The sequence below is a fragment of the Lolium rigidum genome, chromosome 1 (genome assembly GCF_022539505.1).
Source record: "Lolium rigidum isolate FL_2022 chromosome 1, APGP_CSIRO_Lrig_0.1, whole genome shotgun sequence".
Lineage (NCBI taxonomy): Eukaryota > Viridiplantae > Streptophyta > Magnoliopsida > Poales > Poaceae > Lolium > Lolium rigidum.
This window is the reverse complement of record NC_061508.1, coordinates 29,749,930-29,777,047: the sequence shown is the minus strand read 5'-3', so window position 1 is coordinate 29,777,047 and position 27,118 is coordinate 29,749,930. Positions and strand designations below refer to the sequence as shown.

Below are 27,118 nucleotides of genomic sequence, written 5' to 3'. Positions count from 1 at the left end.
ACCGGATGAGGTGTACGTTAGATGGAGTGGAGGGTTGCTTTGGCGTAGTGTTTCAGGTTTGTATATTGCGGCTGCACTGCCCACGCACGCGCGCGCACGTTCCCAGCTCCGCTCCGGCGCTTCGCCATGGCACCGCCGTGCGGCCGCGGCGCCCCGCCGCTGGTCCTCATCGCGCTCTCCGCGGCGTTCCTCACCTACAACGCGCTCCTCTCGTCCCGCTCCGTCCCGCCCCTCCCCACCTCCTTCCCCGACGCCACCGCCGCCTTTTCCTCCTCATCCCGCTCCCGCCGCCTCGCCTCTGACGGTAGCGGCGGGCCGAGGCCGTTCCACACCGCGGTGACCGCCTCCGGGTCCGTCTACAACACGTGGCAGTGCCGCGTCATGTACCACTGGTTCAAGGAGGCGCGGCGGCAGGCGCGCGGCGCCGACATGGGCGGCTTCACCAGGATCCTGCACTCCGGGAAGCCCGACGAGTTCGTCCGCGAGATCCCCACCTTCGTCGCCGAACCACTCCAGGAAGGGACGGATCAGGTAATGCGCTCGGTTGCTTGGTTACCTGAAACGCCAATTTTACAAGGTTGTTTGCTGTTTTCCTTGTTGCTTCCCTGGTTTCTTGTTACTACTAGTTGTTACTGGTTCTGAAGAAATGTGGGTAAAAATTAGGTGAAAGTGAGAAATCTGAACTTGTTAATTCGGCATCATGTGAATTGATTGATATGGAGAGGTAGGCACAATTAGCTTTAATGCAGCAGCATCATACAGTAGCAGTTCTTGGAATTTTTAGATAGTACTCGTTTATGTTCACTTTAATGCTCAACTTGACCTCCATAACACTAACACAGTACTGCCACTATAACAAATTTAATGTCCCAAGTCCTGCGCTCCCGGTTCAATCGAAAGGTTAAGACAGAAATTAAAATTCCAGAGACAGATACATGATCATTAACTTCTGGACAAAATAATAGCTGTCCTACTTTACCTTATGCAAACATGTGGTGTGGGGATCAAGTACCTCTGTGGATAGGAGCAAATGGTGAGGCCAAGTTGGTGGAAAAGACTGACTGTCAGCTAGGATGAGTAAACAGGACTGGACCCTGCTGTTACCTGCTTTGCATCATGTGGCGTCCAAGGCAAGAACTATCGATGTAGGACGCAAGCTGACAATAATGCTGTGGTCAGTGGGTCTCTCATCATGATAGGCTCCTGTGGCCATTCTTCAGTTTTGGTGTAGCAATGCATACTAGAATACTGATGCATGAACAATTCAAGATCTCACAAAGTTACTGACCAAGCCTTAGTACTAAAACCATGAATTTTCTTTGCAAATGTTTTTTTTTTTTTTTTTTTTGCTTTTCTGTTGCAAACTGTTCCCAAAACGCTGCTCTTCGGAATTTTTCTCTTAACAGAGTTCATCCTAAATCTCAGGGATACATTGTTCTTAATAGGCCCTGGGCATTTGTTCAATGGCTACAGAAGGCAGACATACAGGAAGAGTGAGTTCAGTAAGTTCATATAATAAGCATACACCAACCTTCAGATTCAATATTTTGGTTAACTTTTATATATTTTGTAGATATATCTTGATGGCAGAGCCAGATCATCTTATTGTCAAGCCTATCCCAAACTTATCAAGAGATGGCCGTGCAGCAGCTTTCCCTTTCTTCTATATAGAGCCCCAAAAATTTGAAAAACTGTTGCGTAAATTCTTTCCTGAAAATAAAGGGCCAATAACAAACATTGATCCCATAGGAAATTCTCCTGTCATCATTGAGAAGGTAGTTTCACCCTGTGGAATATATTCTGTGCGTGTACTCATACCGAATGAATTAAGCAGTTATGTTTTCTCTAATTTGCTAGGAATCTCTTTCTAGGATTGCACCGACATGGATGAATATGTCGTTAGCCATGAAGAAAGATCCTGAAGCAGATAAAGCTTTTGGATGGGTTCTTGAAATGTAAAGTACATCCATTCATTATCTTATTTCCACGATTGGTCCAAAGCTTTCAATCAGGCTTTGAGAAATGCCTTTGAAATCTTGCTGTTGATGTTTATTCTAGTCAATGCACTGCATGTGTAACTATTTTGTATACTGATGTTTCTATGCTGCTATCCCGGAAAGCAGGTATGCATATGCTCTAGCATCAGCTCTGCATGGAGTGGGGAATATCTTACACAAGGATTTCATGATTCAGGTTTAGTATTTGACTGTTTGGTTCAGTAGGATGTGAGCATGCATATTGGGGAGCTTGTGCAATTCTGTTCTGAGCTGATAATTCCATTCTGTTGTTTTAGCCACCATGGGACTTGGAAATTGGTGATTCATATATCATACATTATACTTATGGGTGTGATTATGATATGAAGGTAATAGTTTTCTCTTTGATGCAAAATTTCAGGATTCGTCTTATAAGTTCATTCTTTAACCATGTTCTTCTCTGAACTAGGGTGAATTGACTTACGGCATAATTGGAGAGTGGAGGTTTGACAAAAGATCCTACGAGAATAAACCTCCTCCTAGAAATTTGCCATTACCTCCGAATGGCGTACCTAGAAGTGTGGTATGGTCCAGCTCTACCTGCAGATATCTAATATTGATTTTCTGCTTGACGACCTTTTTTATTGTTCATTCTAGTGGGCATTATTCTGAATATTCCACGGTGTTCTTTTTCCACGGCGTACCTGTGCTGTCCTTTTTATCCACTCTTTCAAAGAGTTTTGTTGTCTTAGTTAGTACTCAATACACACTACATAAACTACAAAGGATAAACATAGGATTGGTATTGTTACCGGTGTTGCAAACGGGCCCTGGTTGCAAATCTCAGTGAAGTATCAGCGATGCAGTAGGATGACCATTAGGTAATTAGGTGCAAGGTTAAGCATGTCAGTTCCATGGCAGAATAATACAAGGCATCCGTTATCCTTCATCCATTACCCTTCATCCGTTATCAGCGATACTTCAGATTTTTCATCCAAAACAAGTCAGTTTTTTACGATAGATGTGCTCGGAATACCTTCACTATTCCTTTTTCTCCAGTCAGTTAAGGTACCTACATGTGATGGAATGACGAGGGATAATAGATCGTTCATGCATACTACAGAGTCATTATTTTGCTATACCATGCTCCTATTTTCTTGGAATAGTTACTAGTCACATTTACTAACACATATAATGGATTTTGTATTTTCCATAGGTGACACTTGTGAAAATGGTGAATGAAGCAACGGCCAACATACCCAACTGGGAATCTTATGCAGCCGAGTGACCTTGTATAATCTGATACTTGGCATGTCCATTCAATTTTGTCCCCTCACCGCTGAAGCTTGGACAACTGGTTCATATATAGGCTTACCCAGAGCTGTTGACACCATACATTTCTGTTTGGATCACCAACTGTATGTTGAGGGATTGGGTATATGTTACAATACACATACAGTACGGCTAAATATATTTTACGTGGAAAGTCGAATGTAAATGTAGGTGAAAAGTCCAATGTAAATGAGTGAGAGGTGTTGAGCTCTTCTGGTTCTTGATCCTCATTCCTGACTTCATCCTGATTCTTTTCTGCTTCAGAAAAGTCAGGCATAGAATGCCATTTAGGCAAGACACACTAATCATCTCTCTGTACCTGTTTTTTCCATTTGAAGTGAAGCTGAAATGCATGAATCAAGTTTGCTGAGTAACATAAGTGGCTGCCTTAGAAGGAGTTGGAAGTGATATATTTTACTCATTTACCTAGTTTACCCAAGTGATTGTTATCTGCTGGCTAACTGGTTAATATGTTTGCCACCTGAAGATAGATCAATAGTAGTGAGAAACGAAATTCTTCTCGCCTTCTCAATTTAACAATGAAGAAAGTTGTACAGTACCTTTTTTTTTTGCGAATGAAGAAAGTTCTATTTGTGACAAAGAAGAGTCAATTCCTTCGTTCTTACTTCTCTTCCAGTCGTCTCCTTCTCTTCAGATCCCACCTTCCCTTGCCTCCAATGCCCCCGAACCCAACACCACCTCCCTAGCTCCCGTCTCCTCCAATGGAACCGGTGGCGGCGCCGCCGGCCTCTCACGTGAGCGCTCAGGGCGGCCATACCGCCGCCACAGCCGCGCGTGATCTCCGGCGCCGCCAGTACGCGGTGCTAGCGCTCACCTTCGCCGCGTACGCCGCGTTCCACGCCTCCCGCAAGCCGCCCAGCATCGTCAAGGCCGTCCTCTCCACGGACTGGGCGCCCTTCTCCGGGCCCAGCGGGACCCACCACCTGGGCGAGCTCGACCTCGCCTTCCTCTCCGCCTACGCCGCCGCCATGTTCGCCGCGGGCCACCTCGCCGACCGCGCCGACCTGCGCGTCCTCCTCGGCGCCGCCATGCTCGCCTCCGCGGCCACGTCGGCGGCGCTCGGCGCGGCCTACTTCCTCGACATCCACAGCCTCGCCTTCTTCCTCGCCGCGCAGGTCGCCAGCGGCGTGGTCCAGTCCGCCGGATGGCCCTGCGTCGTCGCCGTCGTGGGGAACTGGTTCGGCCACGCCTCCAGCCGCGGCACCATCATGGGGGTCTGGACCTCGCACACCTCTGTCGGCAACATCGCGGGCTCCTTCCTCGCCGCCGCCGTGCTCGAGTTCGGCTGGGGGTGGTCCTTCTTGGTACCAGCATTGGTCATTGCCGCGCTCGGAGTCGTGGTGCTGGTGTTCTTGGTCGCCCACCCGAGTGATGCTGGTTTGGAGCTGGATGCAATGGAGGTTGAGATGAATGGGGAAGGCGGGGAGGAGGTGGAGCTTCTTGTGGAGGAGAAGAAAGAGGTTCAAGTGGATGATGACGAGTTTGAAATGGAGATGGGGTCTCAACTTCCTAGGGCCATTGGATTCTTGGAGGCATGGAGATTGCCCGGTGTCGCGCCTTATGCGTTCTGCCTCTTCTTCTCCAAGCTTGTTGCTTATACCTTCCTCTACTGGTTGCCATTCTATATACGGAACAATGGTACGTGCTTATATTCTGCCGCAGCCACAATAGAAACATACCATCTTGTTATCTGCTGCTTGGTGTTCACTACTTGGATACTTGGTGAAATTGGGTAAAATAATATGAAGAAATAGATCATAATTAGTTTGAACTGCTACCATTTGAAATTGTAAGTTTGTAAGCCTCAAACTGAACTGTTAAATCATCTATCCTACCTTAGCAGTTTGATATAGCAGTAGTTTCACTTTGATGTCATGGTTAGCTGATTGCTTATTGAACAACATGATCAGTAGTTCTGTGACAAGGGGGAGATTGATCTCTTGTGATTACCAGGGATCACATCCCTGTCAGCATTTCTACACATATAAAAGTAATGGAGTAGCTGTGTTAGTTTGCTGAGCGACTTGTACGAGGTCAAAGCTTTGCATATTGAAGAACCCTCTTTTGTTGATCGAGATTAGTCTTATCAACATTAATGGCTCCAAGCATCATTTATCTGTCTAGTTTTCCAGTTAGCAATGTGATAACAAGACACACGACTAATCCAGCTCGTAGTAGTGTAAAATACCCACACTTCCTTTGTTTCATGTCTGAAGTCTAATGGAAAGACAAAAAATACAAGTGATGAGTGCTATTTGGAGATTACTGCTATATGCAACCATTTTTTTAATACAGAACTTTTCCAAAGTATCATTTGTAGTCTTAGCACACATCGTGCATATACTTATATCACATGCCACTATATTGCAGCTGTAGCTGGCCAGTTCTTGTCGCACAAGGCTTCAGGAATTTTGTCAATCGTATTCGACATTGGAGGAGTATTGGGAGGGATTTCAGCTGGTTACCTCTCGGACGCAATAGGTGCCCGTGCTATAACATCAGTTTTGTTTCTTCTCCTGTCAATCCCTTCCCTTATCCTTTACCGGGCATTCGGAAGCATATCCATGCGCCACAACCTTGGCCTCATGTTCATCTCTGGTTACTTCGTGAATGGCCCCTACTCCCTCATCACCACCGCAGTGGCAACAGATCTTGGCACCCAGGATGCGATCAAGGGGAACTCACGAGCGCTGGCTACGGTATCTGCAATAATTGATGGCACTGGCTCTGTCGGCGCTGCGCTGGGACCCTTACTGACGGGGTACATCTCGACCAGAGGATGGAACAGCGTGTTCTTCATGCTGATCGTGTCCATATCGCTCGCCCTCGTATTTTTGATACGCATAGCGAGAGATGAGATAGTTGCTAAGATCGGTGCCAGGCATTAGGCTTCGTTTGCTTTGCTGATGCTTCGGAATTGTTAGACACTTCATTTTTCCTGTGGGTTGTGGGAGACTTAATTAATTGCAGGAGTTGTAAGTCTGTAGGAGTTAGGTTAGGACCATTTCTTGGTGCATGTAAGTTGTTGGGTTGGTTGGTTGGTTGCACATATGTACACTCGTAGAAATCAAAGGTTGGAAACAAATCGTCCTCTTCTTTTTTGCATAATAGTAGCAATCAGGAAGAGTGTATTAACAAATTATTAGTTCATTACATGTTATCCATGTTTGTTCTGATGCTTATGGCTTTTCCAGTGGTAGACTGTACAATCAGCATAAGACAGTTGTGTGCAAAGTATAAGCTTGGTGCCGCAAAAAACATAAATAGAGCTCCAGTCATTTGAGCACGATGTGTTAGAAAGCTCCGCACATTGTGGGTTCTGGGGATCTAAAGAATAGTTCAGAACCACATTTAAAAGCTTAGGAAAAATCTGATGCTTTTACACAAGGGTGTACTTTTATTTCATAAAATTTCATGAAAAAGGATGGTTTTACACAAGGGTGTACTTTTATTTCATAAAATTCTGGGTTATTAAATAATAAAAATACATGATGTATGATGAATGTACTACTCCAGGAAGAATTCTCAGTAGTATCGTTTTCTCATCTGGTGGTAAATGACAATAAAATCACTGGGAAACTTCCTGAGGATATATGTCGCTGCCAGGAATTTACTGTGCTTGATATTAGCAATAATGACTTGAGTGGCTCTCTCCCTGCTTGCATATATGCACTCCCACGTCTCGCCATCTTGAATTTAAGAGGGAACTTGTTGGCTGGATCTATTCTGTCAGAATTATGCCTTGTCAAAAACCTTATGTTTCTGGATTGTCAAGGAACAGTCTTTCTGGCCCAATTCACTGCTTACACGATTTGCAGTATCTTCACCTGGGTGAAAATCAATTTTATGGAGCATTTCTTTTTTCCATTGTCCTCGGGAACTAGTACGTATACTACAGTAACACATCATGGGAGCTAGGGAGTTTGGAGGTTTAGGTTTGTTAAACAAAAGATATATGAATATATCCTTGTTGCTCAAATGGGTTTGGAAATTGTTTAACAATTCTAAAGATGCTCCTTGGATTCAGATCCTTAAAAAGAAATACCTACCTCAGGGGGAGTCAATCTTGATGAATAACTCGAGGGGTTCACAGTTTTGGAAAGACTTGCAATCAGTCAAATATTGGTTTGTTTGGAGTGTTGTTGACATTGTGGGAGATGATCGAGCTACCAGGTTTTGGCAAGATGTTTGGGTAGGTAGTTCTTCTCAGGATATCTTTTCCTTCTCTGTTCTGGGTTGCGGCTGATCCAGATGCTTCGGTTGCGGCTAATTATGATGGTGTATCTCACACTTGGGGTATTGGTTTCAGACGTGCCCTTGGTCCTGCTGATATGATATCCTGGGAACAATTATTGGGGAGTTTGGATCTTGTATAGAGTGAAGTGGGCTCTTGTGAAAAATGGGGAGTATTCTACCAAATCCATGTACAAATGGTTGGCTTTTCAGGGGATGTCTGATCCTCAATTAAAGAAAATTTGGAAGATCAAAATTTCAACGAAGATTAAGATCTTTTTGTGGTAGGTGATTCATGATAGGTTGCCTACCAGGGAGCAAATTCTTACTAGGAAAGGGACCACCAATGGCAAATGTCCATTGTGTGATTCATTGGAATCCATTGATCATCTACTCTTTCTTTGTCCCGTGGTTGGTTTCCTCTGGACTATGCCAGAGTTTCAGTAGGATGGCCTGCTAATCCTCGGCTGATTCTGGACTTGATTTCACTGATGAAAACATCTTATGTAGAGAATTTTGAATTATGTTTTGGTGGGAGCTGCTGCTGCGATGTGGTCTCTCTGGACCACACACAATAATTTGATCTTTTAAGGGAAGCTGATTAAGAAGCCGGTTGATGTCGTTTTTCGCATGATTTCTTTCTTACAACAATGGCGACCACTATGGGACGACAAATTTCAGCGAGCGGTTGATTGGGTGATATCCAGATGCAGGAAGAAGCTTCTGAGGCTCCAACGTCATGCTGGTGGATGATTCTTCACCCGCTACCTTTTCTTTCCTCAGGCAGTTTCTCTCTTTGTTGGCTTCGTCGTGTAACACAGAGTTGTGGTTTAAGTGCTACAAAAACTTTTCCCTTTTGGGAGTGGATTCCGTTTTCGATGAACTTGGGCTTGTTGTAAAGCTAGCAACAAGCTCAAGAACCTCTCACTTAGAAACACCAAGAAGTAATAGGGATATGCAAAGTATGCAAAGGATTGAGCTCCCTAAGACGATGCGATCAAGTTACCCAACCGAAAGCCCCTCTTGATAGTGTGGCTATCTATCCTATAATCCGGTCTCCCATCAATCACCTTGAGACCGGTAAAAGGAAAACCTATCAAGGCCATACCTTTTCCTTGCGCATCCCGCTTGATCTTGATGATAACTCTTCAAGCTCCACTCAAGCCGGAATGCCACACTTGATCATTGTTGCTTCGTGAAGACTCACAAATGCTCCCCCATACGCCATGATGGGAAAGATTCATTGATGCACATCTTCACATGTCCATTATCACCAAATGGACGGCAAGCTTCAAGCATATGATCCTCTTGAGATGCTCAACTTGAACTTGCCCAACTCAACCTTGATGACGATCACCACTTGATGTCATCCTCTCATGGGCTATATGAGATCTCACTTTTGATGCATGCCCATGGAAAGTTACCTAACCCACATAGACAACACAATGGCACATATATGATGGGTTAGTTCATAAAGCATAATTGACAAGGCTTACCATACCACATGACTTCGCGTGGTATATTCTTCATGCTTCATGTGTTGACCAATCTTGACTCTATTCTTCACTCCTTGTATTGGTCAACCTTGTATCTTCTCATGCTATATCATACTATCTTGAGGTGTATAAACAACTCTTCATTTGTTTGCATGCTCTAAATCTTAGTCAACCATGGCTCAACTCATGAGCCTATCATGACACCGACTTAGAGTCATATCTTGAGTTCTTCACTTGTAATCAAGCACTCAAAATCTTGATCATTCATTGCTTATCACATAAGCTAGAGCATGGCTAATATTGAGTTCCACATAAGAACTCCATCTTCATTTCTTCTTCTTGATCATATCACATATATATCTTCAAATCAATGATCTTGATGCCATACACAAGGTATATCTTTATCTTCACGGTATCCATACTTGAATCCAACACATGGACTACAAGTAGTACCTATGGAATATTCCTTCATATAAACTCAATGAAAATATTAGTTCATAGGGTTGTCATTAATTACCAAAACCACACATAGGGGCAATGTACCTTTACAAGTACAACCCATTATGCCTGCTCCCCGTCCCAAGTTTTTGAAATAAGCACCACGTTGGGAAGAAGATGGCCACACAATTAAGATCATTTGTGATATAGCTTAATGTAAATTGATTTGGAATGAGGGAACATGCAATACGGATGAGAGAAGCATATTAGGGGTGCACATGACTTTTCCTGAACCCAAACTAATTTGAGAGGACCAATTAGGCAGTTTTACATTTTATCTTTTTGAGTCAGCAATATAATCATAAAAAAATTATATGAGCCAGCCATATGCCTTGATGCACCCGAGTCTATTAGCCATGGAGCACTAGTGTATTCAAATTGTAGATTATGAGGGTTATTACCAGCCAAGTTGGTAGAGACAAAGGATGAAGATGTAGCACGGGCTTCAGTAGACTATTTATCAATTAAACTCATTCTTTTGAAGTGAGGCCACTTCTCCTAGTCATCTGCAGCCATCCCGACATTCACCACTTGAGACACCTCTACAATAGTAGATGAGACATTTTCTAGGCCTTATGCCCCTTCCTCGTTCATCACCACGACCATAAAATATGCATCCATGACCCCTGCCTTGCCAATAATCATGCCCTCTTCCACAACCTCCTCCAACTAATTCAGGACATGCCACACCTTCAAGTGCCCTGGTTCGCCACACTCGAAACACTTCCTCTCAAATGTGTTTGTCCTTGGTTGTTGGTAGTTTGTGCCTTCTGACACAAAACGTGCAGAGCACCTCTATTTGATATGACATTTGTAGTTGTCCCTACTGCCTCCAATTTTTGATGAGTTTCCTTAATAATAATTGCTAAAATTGCTTGCTCTAAATTAGGCAATGTAGCACTGCCATAGAGTGCAGCCCTCCTATTTTCAAATTTTCGATTGAGTCCATTTAGAAAATCCCTTACCGTCCTCCTATATGTTCACTTATTATACTTATCAATGCATTTCCTTTTGCAATTTCTCTTGTAAGGTGCTGTAAATAATCTAATAAACAAGATGTGTGCATCTCTTAGATGCAGAGGATGGGGTGTTAATTCCCCCATTTTTAAAATAACTTCTCAATGCATTTTTCACACTCTAATTCAATGGCACATCATAGTAATCAAGATCTCTCCACCGTCATTATAACTCCACCATATACTAAACCACTTTTCTCGCCTTGACTCAACACATGTAACTCCCTATGAATTCTACGAGCCAACATCTAATTGCTAACTCTAGAGTTGGCGCCTTTCAGAAGCCTCCAAAACTCAGAGGCATATTTAATCCTCTCAACTTGCTTGGCAATTTGAGGTGATAATGAACTCAACAGCCAAGCCCTTACCAATGCATTCGTCGTTTTCCATTTTGAGCCTTCTTTTGTGATTTCTTCTAGTGGTTGTGGCTTCTGAATGGTGCCGAGTACATAACCCTTGAGTTTCCTTGAAACTAGGATTGTCTCAGCATGTTCTTCCCAATTTGCAAAAGTTTCACACCCTTCAAGTTTCATAAAATGCATATGCATGGGATGAATCTCCTTCTTGGTCTCAATTTCAGTTCCTAAGCTTCCTCCCTCTTTACTAAGAAGATCATGATGACATGATCTTATATTTTTCATCCATCGCTTGCAACTTTGCTGCAAGTTCCCCCACCGTAACACTAGATGGAGCCTTTGCAGATTTGTTACCCATTATCTAAATCCTTCCCTTATTACTTTCTTCTCCGAGCTAATTTCCCCAATTCTTATCTGAAACCTCCTTTTCCACCTTCACAATACCTAATCGTTGAGGTGCACCCCAATGTACAACAACCAAAACCTCTCAATAAGCTTGCTACAGCCTCACCTTGCCTTCCGTGAAGAAGCTCCATCTCGGCCACCAGCTATCATGTTAGATGCAAGCACAAAAGCATGGTCCTCAAGGTGACCAAGGTGATGAAACACAAGCAGCCAGAGACCCTCCTGCTAGCCCTCCAAATCGGCTGCCCAACGCCGACCATCGCGACCAAGGGTCCTCAATCAGGACGGCCAACAGAAAATCTTGCCACATGCTTTGATACCATGCTGATTTAAACTCAAGTGGATTCAACTCAGCTTAGGATTTAGGAGAAATGAGAAATTTCTGTTCTATGCCAAAGTTGCGAATAATCTCTGAATGCCGCAAAACTCTGCGAAGGTAAGACCCCAGATCCGTTCTGAGCGGCGTGGCGCCGTCTCTGACGTCGGTTTGCTACTTTTTTCCGTATCAACAGATACGAAGAAAAATCCTAACGGACGCGTTAGGTACCCAATAAAACATGGTCGGGACTCGACGGATGGTAAGACCTTAAGCGACACCTGTCGAGTTAACACCGAGTATCCCGAGATCATGTCCGGGGACGTGATCTTGAAGTAGGTTTTTGCGGATTGCCACTAGAGCAGTTAACTAGTACCTGATCCGTCAGATGAACTAGCCCCAACTACCATTATCCCTGTACAATATATAATTATGCATCCAAAGATATGTGATCAGCTTGGCAGAGTTATTGATGATTATAAAGTTGGAGATTTTTCCTGATTCTTCGATTCAAGCAAAATCTCGGGGGCTACTGACATAGGCATCCCCAATGGGTCTGCCAAAGATGGTACCCGGGGTTTACCGAAGGCCCATGAGTCGAAGAATATGAAGTTTGGAAGCCCAAGTTAGTACTAAGGAAAGTTAGAGTTGTATTAGGAAAGATAGACTTGTAATTTTACGGGACGGGTTAGAAACCCTCCCAGACTCTATAACTTGTGTATTACGAATCCCTCGGCTCCGCCTCCTATATAAGGGGGAGTCGAGGGACAAAGAAAGGATCGACTCATTGTTTCATGCAACCCTAGTTTTCATAATCGTCGAGTACTTTTCGGCTGAAACCTTCGAGATTTACTTGCCCTCTACTTCCGACTAAATCCTAGTCTACAATACGTAGGCATTGATAAGTTAATCCCTTGTCACCCTCAACTTCACTATTATACAACCTAACACCTACCAAAAGTTTCATAGGCAAAGGAAGGTGAACGTCGACGCGGAGTCAGTGGGCACGACATCTGGCGCCTCATATTCGTGAAGCTAACATGCTCTGCGTTGCCGGGGAAGCAATATTCAACCATATCCCAGAATCTTGGGGCAAAGGGGGCACTCGAGGAAGATGTGGTTGGTCTTCTCGATGGGACCTTGGCAGAAGTGCCATAATGCCTCCGCGAAGGTGAGGATGTTTTTCTTCGGAAGAGCACACCTGGATTGGACGTGGGCGTTGGACAGAAGCCGTACGAAGAACCACACCTTTGATGGCACGAAGTTCTTCCAGCCTAAGTCATGCTAGGGTGCATCCACGCCACCCGAAGTTTGTAGCTTGTACATGGAGGACGCATCCAGGGTGTCGGTCTTCTTATGATAGCACAGGTGTGTCCGGGGCCTCCGTTAGTACGACATCACCCACCAGTGCGAGGAGCTCCAGCAGCAGCAGGCGCGCACCCTGCAGAAGTGAGCCGAGGAGCACCGAACCCCAGCGGAGAGAACAACAATGACCCTGGCGTCCCGATCCAGGGCATGCGAGAGGAGAATTGGCCAGCGGCTCCTGATTACGTTGCCCCGAGCAACATGTATAGCTAGAAGGAGGTGTGGCGCCCGTCGCCAACCTGGGCAACCGAGACACCACAAGTACAGCGACACAAAGGGTGTTGAGGTGCTTCTAGCGCAAACCGGGGGCGGCGTAGACGGTGTCCATTTTCTAGGCCAGCCGTGGCCACGGGGCGTCGATGCCGGAGTGGAGGCGGTGCCCAAGCTTCAGCTGCATACACTCATTCTTTGCAGCGAGGTTCTTGATGTCTAGGACTCCCTCGCGCTTGGGGTGGCACATTGTCTTCCACACCAGGAGACATGGTTTATACAACCTGTGCGTATCTCTAGATCATCAATTTGATCAATATAATATAAATTATATAACATAAATAGTATATCATTAAAAAATATGATATCTAAACTTTCCATATAGACATATATATATCCTGTATTATATTGATTAAATTTGACTGAATAAGCACTGAAGCCCAATGACGTCACATCTGACGCTCACGCACCACGTGCCTTTCTTCCTCCCTCTCTCTCTCATCACCGCTCTCCTCTCTTTCTCTTTAAAAAATTCCAGCTCCATCCAACAAACAACAACCTCAAGCTTCCCCTTGGCCTCTACTTTCCCCGAAGGATTTCTTTCGCCACAGATATTCCCAAAGCATCTCCGTTGCTCTCCTCCTCGGATTCCTCTTCCTCTTCCTCTGCCCCTCCTACTCTACTCCTACCCTTATTATTCTTCTCCCTCCTGACTTGTTTCCCTGGTGCTTGCCCGATCTTCCTACGAGACCCAAGAAACGCAGGAGGCAGGCCTGTCCGGGGCCGGCATATGCGTGGACGACGCAGAGAGGCTCGATTTTGGAGACGCCGGAGTGGAGAAGCCCGCCGAGATCACCTTGCCTCATGTGAGTGCCTGCCTCTGTCTCTGCAGCAAGATCCGATTTTGGGAGGGTACTTTTTTGCTAGCAGACTAGATGAATCTCACCGTGTTCGGGAAATTTGACGATTTCTGTTGGTTCATCTGAGTTCGTCATGGTACGAAGGATGAATTGAGCTGGAAGCAACCATGTTGTGTTTGCTCTATGGACACGTCTGGTGCTTCCGTTTCTTAGAATCTGGAAGAGACTGGGAGGATTTTTGTTGTGATAATGCTCTCTGAATCATTCGATAGAACGGATTTAAGTTCCTGCATTATAACTGGTAGTGTTCGGTAGGAGATTTCTGGTGAGGAGTGACAGGCCGTTGTTTGTCTATGCATTGCATCTGTTCTTCGCTAGTAGTACTCTGGAACTGTACTGGGTGTAGCCGCTGTGTCCAATCATTTGCTTGTGATTGTGATGAAATTTACTGCCACAGGGTGTCAGGGAGGTACCAGTTCTAGACTATTGTACGTAGCAAACAGGAATAATTATTACTCCCACTACTTGGTACTATTTGCAAGTTTTTCCCCCTAGGTTGAATTGAAAGAAAACATGGTCCTAATGCTATGCTAAGGCTGGTGCCAATGCCTCACCTCACTCTCACCCGCCACGTCAGCTTTTTCCCTCACTCTCACCCCACTCTCACCCCACTCTCACCCCACGGTGCCAATGCACGGGCTATAGTGCCATCTCTCACTTCTCTCTCCTCCACATCACCATTTCTTTTTCACATTAAGTTATTTCACTCGAATTTTTGTACACATTCAAAATAATGCAAGAAAATTATTCAACTAAAAATGTTACCGATTACATAATAATTAATAAAAATACAAATTATGTTTCTTGTTTTTCTAAATAGCCTATATGACAAGTGTGTACTTGTGTTTGTATTTTGAACCGAAAGAGTAAAAAAAGGAAAGAAAATAAAAGAAGGAAAGAAAATAAAATAAAAACTGACATTTAAAGAATAAAAGAAGGAAAGAAAAAAAAAAAACCGACCAGGTCGTCTTCTTCTACCTCTCGCCCCGCCTCTCGCCCGCGTCGCCATCGCGCCGCCCCGCCTCTCGCCCCTCTCCCGCCTCGCTCTCGCCGCCAACGCGGGCGGCAGCCGGGCGGGAGCGGGCGATAGCGCCGGGCGCCCCCGCCGGCGCCCCTCCCTCTCGTCTCGCCCGCCTCCCGCCCCTCTCTCGCCCCATCGCCGCCGTTAACGCCCCCGCTACCGCCCGCAATGGCACCAGCCTAAGTGAACGTCACTTTATTCTTGCTATGATACATGCTGATTGCTTGCTTTGAAGTGCCTGGCATTATATCAGTGATAAATCTGACTGTAGCTTCAGTGTTGCTGTTTTGATGGGTTGCCATCATTAGTTTGTGCAATTGTAGTGCTGAACCATGTAATTGATCACATTTACCCATTTATATACGGCTCTATTTGTTTAATCAGCAGACGTCTATAGGTGATTTTTATTATTGTCGCATCAAACTATATCGAATGGTCATTATCTAGTTTGGTTATCCCATGTTAACTTTTGTTGTGTCATTGATGTACTAGAAATAGTTAGGCATCTATTGATCTTACTAAGTTGAACGTAGTTAAATTAGGTGCTTAAATAATTCTCTGCAAAAAAGATTATGTACTAGTTAATGCAACCTGTTTATATTTCCAAGTTGCTATTCCAAGAGTAGGAGCACTAAACTAGACATGGTACTCATCAAAGCTAATAATAATAGGACTGTCTGCCGAAATTGGCCACTACCAGTTATGAACATATGATCAAGTTACCTGGTCATCACATGCAGTCTGAATAATTTTTTGTTATCGTAATAGGTTCATAAGAAATTTAGTATGCACAGCGGTGCTTCATCTTTGAATGGAATTCTTTCCTGTTTTCCCCACCGTCATTGTACTAATCCATTTTTGAACATACAGATGGAGAGTGTTTGTGAGAACACCACAACTGCTGATTTCAAGCAGAGCAACTTTGCCAATTTCCTTCCAAATGTTCGATCAGGGGGTTGGTCAGATATTGGAAGTCGTCAGTACATGGAAGATACACATGTGTGTATTGCTGACCTAGCTAAAAGCGTTGGTTATCAAACAGTGGATACAGAAGTTGTTTCCTTTTATGGGGTAGGTACTTGCTCTCTCTTTTTTAGTTTTGCTCATTTTGACAGAAATTAATTCTATCCATTTTACTAGTGTATAACCGACAATAATTGAGAGACCTGTCCAAAAATGGAAGAAGAGAATTATGTCAGATTATATCTGTGTTGCATGGTACACTCAGTAGTAAAGAATATGAGTTGTATTTTGTGCACCAGCAAACTTGTATAGAGTATGTACAGACAGATCATATGCATCCTCAAGATCTAAACCTAGTCAGTCCTATCCTTGATCCTTGACTACTAACTGTGGTCTACATTCAGCATCCTGCAACTATCCAATAAAGTTATCTTCATAGAATCATAGTTCATTTGCAGAATGCAGTGTGTGTTGCGGAGCTCAGAGTGTAACTGTAGTACTTATAGAGTTCCTTTTTTTATTACGTGGTCATCATTTTAATTGTTCTCCTTTTGTGAATCAAAATATATTATTTTAGTGTAAGTTAAGTTTTGACAGTTCCAATTTCTAGGTCTTTGATGGGCACGGTGGAAAAGATGCTGCCCATTTTGTTCGTGATAACTTACCAAGGGTCATTGTTGAAGATGCTGATTTTCCTCTTGAGCTTGAGAAAGTAGTGAGCAGATCCTTTGTGCAGATAGATAATCAGTTTGCTGATAAATGCTCTCACCACAGAGCTCTGTCATCCGGCACAACAGCACTTACAGCAATGATTTTTGGAAGGTAGTTTTGTGGCACATATAACTATGGTTCTCCCTTTTTAATTGCATCTTTGATTGAGTTGGTCATTAATACCATAAGATATGCCTGTAATACATTTGGTTTCCATACAAAGTCTCATTGTTCAGCATCTTTTAAATGGATTGATTCATAAGGTACATTTTTCTATGGACATAGAATGAAAATGCATGGTGAACTGGTACCATGATATTTATATTGTTTCTGTGCTGTGTAGATCACCTTGCATGTTCAGCAAATATGTTATACTAGAGGATTCTGAATATTTTGAATCTGCGTCCCAAGCATATGATTTATATTTACACATCTTTGTCTATTCCAGAAGATATTTCTAAAAGCATAATATTGCTGACGTTTGTCCAACTTAAGGTCATCTTATTTTTTGCTGTTTTCTTTTACCTGTAAACTACACTACCAATTGGCATTCCAAGTGACCAATACTAACCATTATTATGTCTAGTGCAGGTCCCTTCTGGTTGCCAATGCCGGTGATTGCAGAGCAGTTCTTTCCCGGTGTGGTATTGCAATGGAGATGTCGACGGATCACAGGCCATGCAGCCTGAGTGAAAAAATGCGGGTAGAGTCACTTGGTGCCTATGTGGATGATGGTTACCTGAATGGTCTGTTAGGAGTCACTAGAGCCCTTGGTGACTGGCATCTTGAGGGAATGAAAGAAACAGATAGGCCTGGAGCAGGCCCCTGAGTGCTGAACCAGAGGTCAAGATGACCACACTGACAAAGGACGACGAGTTCTTGATCATCGGCAGCGATGGGATCTGGGATGTCTACTCAAACCAAAATGCCGTGGATTTTGCACGGAGGCGTCTCCAAGAGCACAATGACGTGAAGCTGTGCTGCAAGGAAATCGTCGAGGAGGCAATAAGGCGGGGAGCCACAGACAACCTAACTGCAGTGTTGGTTTCTTTTCACCTGGTGGCGCCGCCTCAGATCAGAGTAAATCGGCCTGGTAGGGTGGCAAGGAGCATATCTGCTGATGGGCTCAATAGCCTCAGGGTACTCCTGGGAAGCCAATAACATCATTCTTGTGCTGTGATCGGAGTACTATGCCGTGTTGTTGAGCTCTAATTGTATGTAGTCATGTTGGCACCTCATTGTTCTTAGTTGTTAACCATTGCTGAGACAGTGGTTACAATTCTTGTTGGTAATTAAACCAACAAACATGAGCTCACACTTGTGAGCAATTCTTAGTGGCTGGAACCCAGGCTCACTTCGTCACATATTTCCCTATTTGCTCTGTAAATACAATTGTTGGAGAGTGTCACTGCAGCTTTATTGTTTTAAATTGTGGCGAGTTCACTGTCTCCTGTGTCTCATGAATTTTCAGTTGACAGGTCATAAAGTACACAGAAGCACAGAGCTGAACACAGACGAGCAAAGTATTACCTGATAAGTGATAAGGGTATGAAAAGCGCAAGAACAACGCCCAACTGCATAGATCGCTGGCCCTTCCCGTTAAACTATTCCAACTTTTTTGCATTCCATTTAACTACCCAATTCAACCAGTTTCCGGGCACCTTTTTGGAGGAATGCACGATCAAACATACGCAGTCCTGTGCGTTTCTTGGGAGACATGCAGGCAAATTTCCAGGAACAGATGTCCACTATAACTTGAGAAGCACTTGACAGAAATTCTTAATCCCATCCTCCCATGGCATTATGCACCTAATCCAGGGTCCAATGTCCTAAACATGGTTCCATAGTTGGGGCAGACACACTTGTCTAAAGGGGTGGCAGAGATGGCATAAACAACGGCCAACATTCCTGCATTGGTACTTCAGGTAGACCCTTCATTGCAGACATGAGTACGCCAATCACTTGGTGGGCCCAGGGTGGTGTCCTTGACCGAAGTTGTGTGTCTGGGTATATATGGTCTCAGGGTCAAATGGTTCTTCAGGCATCAGAGTCCACAGCTTCTCCTCACTGAGTCACAGTTCCATTCCAGCTGAGCTGAGTTGAAGACTTGAAGCTCTATTGTCTGAAGTCTGTACTCAAGTCATTCAAGATCCTTACACAGATACCAGATGGTGAAGGCATGCTTGCCGCTTGCTGCAGCTGCCTTGGTTCTGCTCCTGATGGTAGCAACAGCCCAGGGTATCAGGTTGGATGCAGGGAGCCAGGCAGCACTCAGCAACAAGGTGCTCAATGTAAGTGATTTCTACACTCATCTCTGATGTTGCTTTTGTTTGGATCGGTCTACTAAGTCATGCCGCACTCTTCGATCGGTTACAGAAATCTGTGGACAAAGGGGTGGTGATCAAGGCTGATGGTGAGGCATCATCGGATGAATTGGGCGAGACCATCTCTGAAGAGAAAAATAGGCACGGGATGCCTGACATCCATGTTGATTACTATGGCCCCAGGGGCCATAATCCCAGGCACCACTAAGCAGATCTCTCCCTGCATTTTCCATTCTTCTTTAGAGGCAAGATACTGCTGCTATAGCAAGATCTGGGATGGGGTTCTTCTTTTTTCATTTTCATTTTTGCCATGTTAAAGAGAGGAAGAAACATAGCTGGTGTAGTACTAACTCGTTGACGACATTTGGTTCAAAGAAGTATAAATTACATGTTCCCTTCTGGTGGGCAGGCTCATGTTTGGCCGGGACATTGCCGGAAATGCTGCAGTTTTTCTCGCCAGCTACTCTGCTTTGAGCCTGGGCTACGATATTATTGTGCTTATACAAATTAGTATAAGCACAGACATTCATGGATCCCAGGAGCGATTTGATACTACTATGAACATATGAAGCATTTTTGCCGTGCAAAGGAAGTTTTTTTCGATAAAAAGAATATATTAATATTTGAAGATACCAAATACACCCATCATCTGCAGCAACGTAATACCCTAATAATAGTCAGGATGCACACAACAAAAAATAAAATAAAAGGAAACTAAGAAATAAAAGTCCCGCTACAGTATTTCAGCCCTAGCAACAATAATACATCTACCACCAAGACAACACTTGAACTTTAGGCTATCCAAAAGCGACGCCTCCAAGAAGGGAACAATGTACAAGCGCCGTCGTCTCCCGATCAATGATCGTCGCCCGAACAATGATCTTAGGTTTTCACCCTGAAGATAGTCATCGCTTTCAAAACAGCGCCTTCAACAAGAACATTGTCATGCATTAAGGCCGGACCTTGGATTTTCATCCTGAAAGGCAAGACTCTGAATTTCATCTATGTCGCCGCCCCCACTTTCATATTATTGTTGCGAAGCCCGGAATACCAAGAAAGTGTCTGAACAACGCAGAGACTTGAACCTCCATTGCTAGTCCTCCAATCCATGCGAAATTGTCACCTAAGCTTCGCGCCGCTCTCTCCAAAACCAATCGGTCGGAATAAAAGCATGGGTACACATAACCGAATACCACCCGATCTAGCAAACTCCACACAATATGTTCACTGTTACATTCGTCGACAGAGCCTTCCGAAACTCAACACTCCGGCCAGGTCAAGAATGACAGGATTCAGGCAGCCTTTCATCTCCACACAAGAGAAACCCTAGGACCGCCACATTTATTTAGGTCAGGCCCCAACGACGCCGACCATCCCACGCTGGCCGAGGCAATGATGGCGACACCAAGCGCAGATCAAAGTACGAAGACAAGACCACGCCTGCGTAACGCAGCAGCCCAATAGCCTGCCCTCCACCGCCGACAGCCGACACCACGGAGAGAGCAAGGAGAAACCGACCTAGGGTTTGCACCCAATTGACCCGTCCCAACCCGCACCTCTGCCACCGGCATGGCACGCCGCCAGTGACAACCACCACCGGTCGTTGGGTTGCGACGCTGCCCGCCAAGCCCGGAGGCCCGCACGCCGGCGCATCACCGCACCACGCCCAGATCCGCCGTCCCGGAATCTGAGGAAGTCGCGAGGAGACGCTCGGCCGCCGTTGGCCGCGTGGGCTCTGCCCGGTAGCTTCCTCCGGTGGCGGCGCGGGGGAGGAAATGCACGCGGCGGCGCTAGGATTGGCAGGTAGATCACCCCCGCATCGCCCTAGGCAAGAGCGACGGGGGTCGTTTTTCTACCACAAAGGAAGTTGCATGGACCAGTCTCATAAAGCTAGTAACAAAATAACTGAAGGAGCAAAAGCTTAAACAATTTCATGACCATATCTTGCCCTGACCAACAATCAGATAAGCTATACACAAAAAGAGCAAAGGATCCTAACTAAGACTCCCATATCAGATATGGAATAAGACCCAAAATGTAACCAGCACCAAACGAGCAAACTGAAGTCCCATGCTTCAATAGCTTGATCCATATTCAAACTTCCACATCTCTATGTCCTGCTTCACTTCCTCTTGCTTCGGGCTCTATTCATGTCACCGCAAAATGAAGCAATCAGTTTTGAAGAACAACTCAGTATGATGAGAAATTCTTTGTACAACCTAAGCAATTTTCGTAGGAAATTCTTTGTCCCATATCAGATACTATAGAATAAGACCCAAACTGAAACCAGCACCAAAGGTTTAAAAGAGCAAACTGAACTTCCACGCTTCAATGGGATGATCGATATTCAAACTTCCGGATTACCCATTCTTGCTTCAATTGCTCTTGGTTAAGCCACAACACCTGAGTATGATGAGAAATTATTTGTGCAAAGTAAGAAATTTTCCTACGGAAACTTTAGCAAATGTTGATGACTCAAACGCATCATAGAAACCATACACATCAAGGATTTAGAATAATTAACATACATGCCGGTGGATTGTTGAAGCTCACTAGTAATCTGGCACGTGCAATACACGTGTAGTCTTAGGAAACAACTCGTTAATGCATTAATTATTCTGTTCTTGGTGGAGGGAAATCAAAATTCAAGTTTTTTTGGCAAATTTTTCCTGCATTTGTCAAAAATACTGGAGAGTGAAGTCTACGAAGATTCATACCAAGGGCAAAAAAAGTTGATCCAAGTCACCACCAGTAAAAAAATATGGACTATATATTTCACATGCTAAGCTGCGAAAATCCACCAAAATAACGGACAATCTGGATCTATTTGCCTACATGCTTATTATCACAAGAACCAGATAGCAAAATTCAGTCTTATATCTGACGGAGTGCGAGATTGATCTAAGTCATCATAAAGGATATATGGAACATTCATGTGCTAAGTTACGGAAATTCCAACAAAGTAATGCACAACTTGGATGCATTTTTTCGCATCTTATTCACAAGTACCGGACAACGAAATTCAGTCTTACACATGCAACTCGATAGCAAGGTTCAGTCTTATACATGCAAACCTGACATCTTTCCTATGAGAAACTATTTTGATTCTCAGCCTTTCAGATATGCTCTTGTGTGCACATTAAGTTACATTAACCAACTGGGCGGATTAACTGATTACTCTCCATTTCCCTGCTCTAAATTTCAATATTATGTATGCTGAATTTTCTGTAGTGGGCCATAACCTTAAAATCTATGGACCGTAAGTCTGTAAGAGCATGTCTAACATGTCCCTTATTTTTCTGCCCCTTAAAACGCGAGTAGAGGGCCCTGTATTTACTTTTCGTCGGCCGAAAACTCATCCGAGCTAGCAGACCCCGTATCCCCACCCCATAAAACAGAATCATGCGGAATATTCTATTTTTTGCGGCGGCGCGCGGGTGGCTATGGCGGCGGTGCGGGGAAAACGGTTGGGAATTCTGAAATGTCCGCGCACCATAGTGAAATGGGATGAGGGGTTGGCCCTGTATTCAGCCTCCCGTCCCGTACAAGTAAGGGGCGAAGAGCCGCCCCGTAGCCAAAACTATAAAAAATCGATACGGGGGCCTGTTTTACGGGGTCTGCTAGACGGCCGGGTAGCGCCCAATCCCTTATTTCGGCGGTTATTATACGGGTTTGGCCCTTTTAAGGGGTCTGTTAGACATGCTCTAATGTTGTTCCTGATACCGTTAGGGGGTTGATGAGCGTAAACCTCAACTCCTCTCAGATCTGAATGATCACATGAATTCTTGATTTTCAGGGAATAGATCAACATTTAACCATTCAAGGTGTATGTATACACGAAGTGGTTTTACAAGTCATAGTGTTGTCAGTCTAGCACAAGAACATTGTTCTTTTCATGAAAATTCTGTTTATAGACATTGTCACTACTAGAGAGCTTTGATTTTGATTAAGATATACATAGCACTCGTCGAAATATGTAAATTTACCTTCTCAGTTTGTTATATAGAGTCTAATTTGCTTTGTGATATCTGAACGAGATACATATTGAGAAATTTCTTGATTGCCTATCGTACTGAATTTTCTTGCCACTTTGCTATCCCTAGGTTTTTTACGAAAAAGGCCACCAATTTATTAATAATTATCTACCGTAGTACAAAGAACCAAAACAAAAAAAATCTACAAATAGGTCTTTAGACCATCTAACGAGTACCACACACACTAGCGCGAGCCAAAGATGCGCCGCCGTCATAAACCCTCCATCACCAGTGTCGTGCAAAGCTTGTCGTTGTAGAGCTTGTTGTAGTAGATAAACGAAAAAATCGTTATGCCAAGGCCCCAAAAAACCAATGCACCAGAGTAGCAACCTTCCCCAAAGATGAAACACGTAGATCAAAAGAGCCAGACCTAAAATCACACCAACGGAAAAAAACCCGACTAAATCTCAACAAATTGTGGGACGCACAACTCTTTAAATCCCAGCCCTAGTATTAATTCCCACCAACCAAGTACGTTGTATATAGCTAGCTAAATCTTGTGATGGAGATAAACAAGAAGGAACTAGCGAGAGAGTGAAACGCCACGGCTGGAAGTGGATCACCATACACAGGAGAACTGCCGGGGACCAGCGGCGCAGCGGCATCGCACCCGAGGCGGGATTGGCTGTGGCCGTTCATATGGATTCCAGGCCGCTGTTTACTTCTCCTTTGCACAGAAGATCTGGCCTGTTGACGATGCTGCCACAGCTGCTATCCATGAGGACAGTGCCAATCATTGGGCACATGATAAGCCAATGATGGGGCCGGTTTTGGATGATCGGGGGATTGTATGCCCACGGTAATGCTGGGGGAAACGGTGTGTTTTTTCATGATTTGAATTTTAATAATACCGCTGTTGATTTTGGACTATGTATGTAAGTAATATTTCACATTGTGTATCTCATGGGAGTGATATTAATGATGCAGGTCCTTGTTTGGATCCCATTATGATTGGTCCTTTGGAAAAAAATACGAAGGATGCTATGGGAAGTGCTTTGTTTGAGAAGAAAGGGGAGAAGAGTACAGTTGATCTTCAGGGCAGGATGAGGAATGCCTCATCTATGAAGACTACTGGTGAGTCATCTATCTCTTTTAAGAAATCATCTAACAGTGCTATGCCCACTCTATCTATGTCTTTAGTTGAGAATGATACTGTATCTCATTGTCCTTCTACAGAGGAGGTTATCGTATTTGGGGGAATTCCAAAGCCCACTATTGGAGTGAGGTCGAGTACCCGGCTGGGTGGTCAGCCTAATGCAGACATGCCTCAGCTGGAAAAGGCGATGAAGAAGGCGCAGTTGCGTGACGAGTCATTCACTTCAGGTCAGTTGGCGATCCCCATGCATTCTATTATTAATATTCCAGATTCTAAGATAGTTAAGAGAGCGGATCGTTTAGGTAGATCCTTAGGAAATTCAGCAGGAGAGATAGGAAAATCTATCAAAGGGCTTAAAATGGTGGAAGCTGAATGAATCTTAACGATTTTGAAAAAAAAAGATTGAGATTGAGCATAAGGAGGAAGGTCTGGAGACCTTGTATTGTCAAAAGTATCCACCCTTTGTGAGGATTTGATTGAGCATGATGATATCCCACTGGATTTAGATGATCACTTGGAACATCTTAAACCAGTGGTCAAGGTAAAGAAAATTAGACACGAGAAAAGTATATGATACTAGCAATATTTGCAAAAGTAATAGGAAAAGAATTAAGAAACAATTTTCATAATGCAGAATCTAAAAGGTATTAACTGGAATCCAAGAGGTTTTGGTGATACTGCTAAGCATTTGTTTATCAAAAAGGCAATTTGGGAACATAAATTAGACTTCATAGCTTTGTTGGAGACTCGGAGATCTAATTTATCGATTCCTTTTTTGAACCAATTAGCTGCGGGATATATTTTCTCTTGGTTTTTCTTACCACCACATGGTCGCTCAGGGGGTATTCTAGTGGGAATAAAATCCGATACGCTACAAGTGTTAAAGGTATGTACGGGAGATTTCTGTGTTAAGCTTTATATTAAATGTAAGAGAGATGGATTTGAATGGTTATGATGCCGGTATATGGGGCTGCCCAAGACTTGCACAAAGCGGAATTGTTATCGGAATTAGTGAGAACTTGTGAATCCGAAACATTACCTATGTTGGTAGGGGTGATTTCAATATTATACGTAAGTGGGAGGGGAAAATAATGATAATTTCAAAGCGTGTTGTCCTTTTGTTTTTAATGCAATCATTGAGCATTTGAACTTGCGTGAAATTGCTCTCACTGGGAGACAATTTACATGGGCAAGTAGGAGAGAAGAACCTACATATGAGAAGTTAGATAGAGTACTAGCATCAATCTCGTGGGAACAAATATTTCCTTTGGTGACTGTAAGAGCTTTAACTAGAGTTGATTCTGATCATACTCCAATACTTATTGATTCAGGGGTGAAAGCACATCTGGGTAACCAAGCAAAATTCTCTTTTGATCTACATTGGTTGCGACAAGAGTGTTTTTTTTGATATGGTAGTAAAGGAGTGGAACTCATTTATAGGGGGAGCTAGTCCGATGGAGATTTGGTTGAATAAGTTAAGACATATAAGAAGATTCCTTAAGGGATGGGCAAAAAATCAAAGTGGAAAGTATAAGAAAAAAAAGAGAGATTGTTAAATATCATTGATCATCTTGAAAGCGGAAACAAATCTTTTGAATACAAATGAAAGGGAAGAATTAAAAAAGACAAATGATAGTCTGAACAAATTAAGAAGAGAAGAGGAGTCTAAATAGGCTCAGAGAGCGAAAGTTAAGCATATTAAGGAAGGGGGAATAATACGAGATATTTTCACTTAATAGCGAATGGTAAACATCAATTTTTTTTACAATTAGAGCAACAAGAGGGGACTATTGTTGGGGAAGATAATTTGAAGGTCTATATTACTGAATTCTATAAGAAATTATTTGGGGCACCGGCACCAACCAATATTTCTTTAGTTGAAGATGAGATCCATGATATTACGCAAATTTCATCAATTGAGAATGAGATCTTGACGGCGCCTTTTACGGAAGAGGAGGTTCTTGAGGAAATTTCTCAGATGGAACTGAATAAAGCTCCTAGACCAGATGGCTTTCCAGCTGAGTTATATCAAAAAAAATTGGAAAGTAATAAAGGGTGATCTGATGGCTTTGTTTTCACATTTTACCAAAGGGGATTTGCCCCTTTACAAACTAAACTTTGGTGTTATCACATTACTACCCAAGAAAGAGAATGCAGTCAAAATAAAATAATATAGACCTATTTATTTGCTAAATGTATGTTTTAAGATATTCACTAAAGTTGGTATGAATCGAATCTCGGGGATTGCCCCAAGAGTTATAAAGCCAACTCAATCAGCCTTCATGCCAGGTAGAAATATTTTTGAAGGGGTAGTCATACTTCATGAAACAATTCATGAGCTACATACTAAGAAGATGGATGTGGTGTTATTTAAAATCGACTTTGAGAAAGCATACGATAAGGTGAAATGGCCTTTTTATAACAAACATTATGAATGAAGGGATTTGCTCCAGAATGGGGTAGATTAGTATGTAGCTTCATACTAAAGTTTTTTATAACAAACATTATGAATGAAGGGATTTGCTCCATATTCAAACTTCCACATCTCTATGTCCTGCTTCACTTCCTCTTGCTTCGGGCTCTATTCATGTCACCGCAAAATGAAGCAATCAGTTTTGAAGAACAACTCAGTATGATGAGAAATTCTTTGTACAACCTAAGCAATTTTCGTAGGAAATTCTTTGTCCCATATCAGATACTATAGAATAAGACCCAAACTGAAACCAGCACCAAAGGTTTAAAAGAGCAAACTGAACTTCCACGCTTCAATGGGATGATCGATATTCAAACTTCCGGATTACCCATTCTTGCTTCAATTGCTCTTG

General features: G+C 43.5%; 3 protein-coding genes across 3 annotated transcripts; all 3 read left to right on the top strand.

Annotated features, from left to right (window-relative positions):
- Positions 1-126: 126 nt before the first annotated feature.
- LOC124685148 (hydroxyproline O-arabinosyltransferase 1-like) lies at positions 127-3,392 on the top strand. The gene is made up of 8 exons (XM_047219470.1): positions 127-531; positions 1,426-1,493; positions 1,574-1,775; positions 1,858-1,955; positions 2,124-2,193; positions 2,294-2,365; positions 2,446-2,559; positions 3,193-3,392. Exons 1-8 carry the CDS (start codon positions 127-129, stop codon positions 3,262-3,264), a joined length of 1,101 nt encoding a protein of 366 aa, XP_047075426.1. The 3' UTR covers positions 3,265-3,392.
- A 659-nt stretch (positions 3,393-4,051) lies between these two features.
- LOC124670393 (putative glycerol-3-phosphate transporter 5) lies at positions 4,052-6,430 on the top strand (the record flags this gene model as incomplete). Its single annotated transcript, XM_047206906.1, is given in 2 exon segments — positions 4,052-4,967; positions 5,700-6,430. Coding segments are annotated over 2 exon segments (1,434 nt in total), but the record flags the coding sequence as incomplete, so codon positions are not given.
- Positions 6,431-13,947: 7,517 nt separating this feature from the next.
- Positions 13,948-18,268, top strand: LOC124685144 (probable protein phosphatase 2C 54). The gene is given in 5 exon segments (XM_047219466.1): positions 13,948-14,090; positions 16,036-16,236; positions 16,739-16,950; positions 17,431-17,663; positions 17,666-18,268. Coding segments are annotated over 4 exon segments (981 nt in total). The 5' UTR covers positions 13,948-14,090; the 3' UTR covers positions 18,001-18,268.
- The last annotated feature ends 8,850 nt before the right edge of the window (positions 18,269-27,118 follow it).

What these genes read in the sequence shown, in the direction of transcription:
- LOC124685148 (XM_047219470.1), top strand. Translation starts at nt 127, where the DNA reads ATGGCACCGCCGTGCGGCCGCGGCGCCCCGCCGCTGGTCCTCATCGCG. An exon ending in AAGGCAGACATACAGGAAGA is followed by an intron (nt 1,494 to 1,573) that starts GTGAGTTCAGTA and finishes TATATTTTGTAG; the next exon opens with ATATATCTTGATGGCAGAGC. An exon ending in ACAAGGATTTCATGATTCAG is followed by an intron (nt 2,194 to 2,293) that starts GTTTAGTATTTG and finishes CTGTTGTTTTAG; the next exon opens with CCACCATGGGACTTGGAAAT.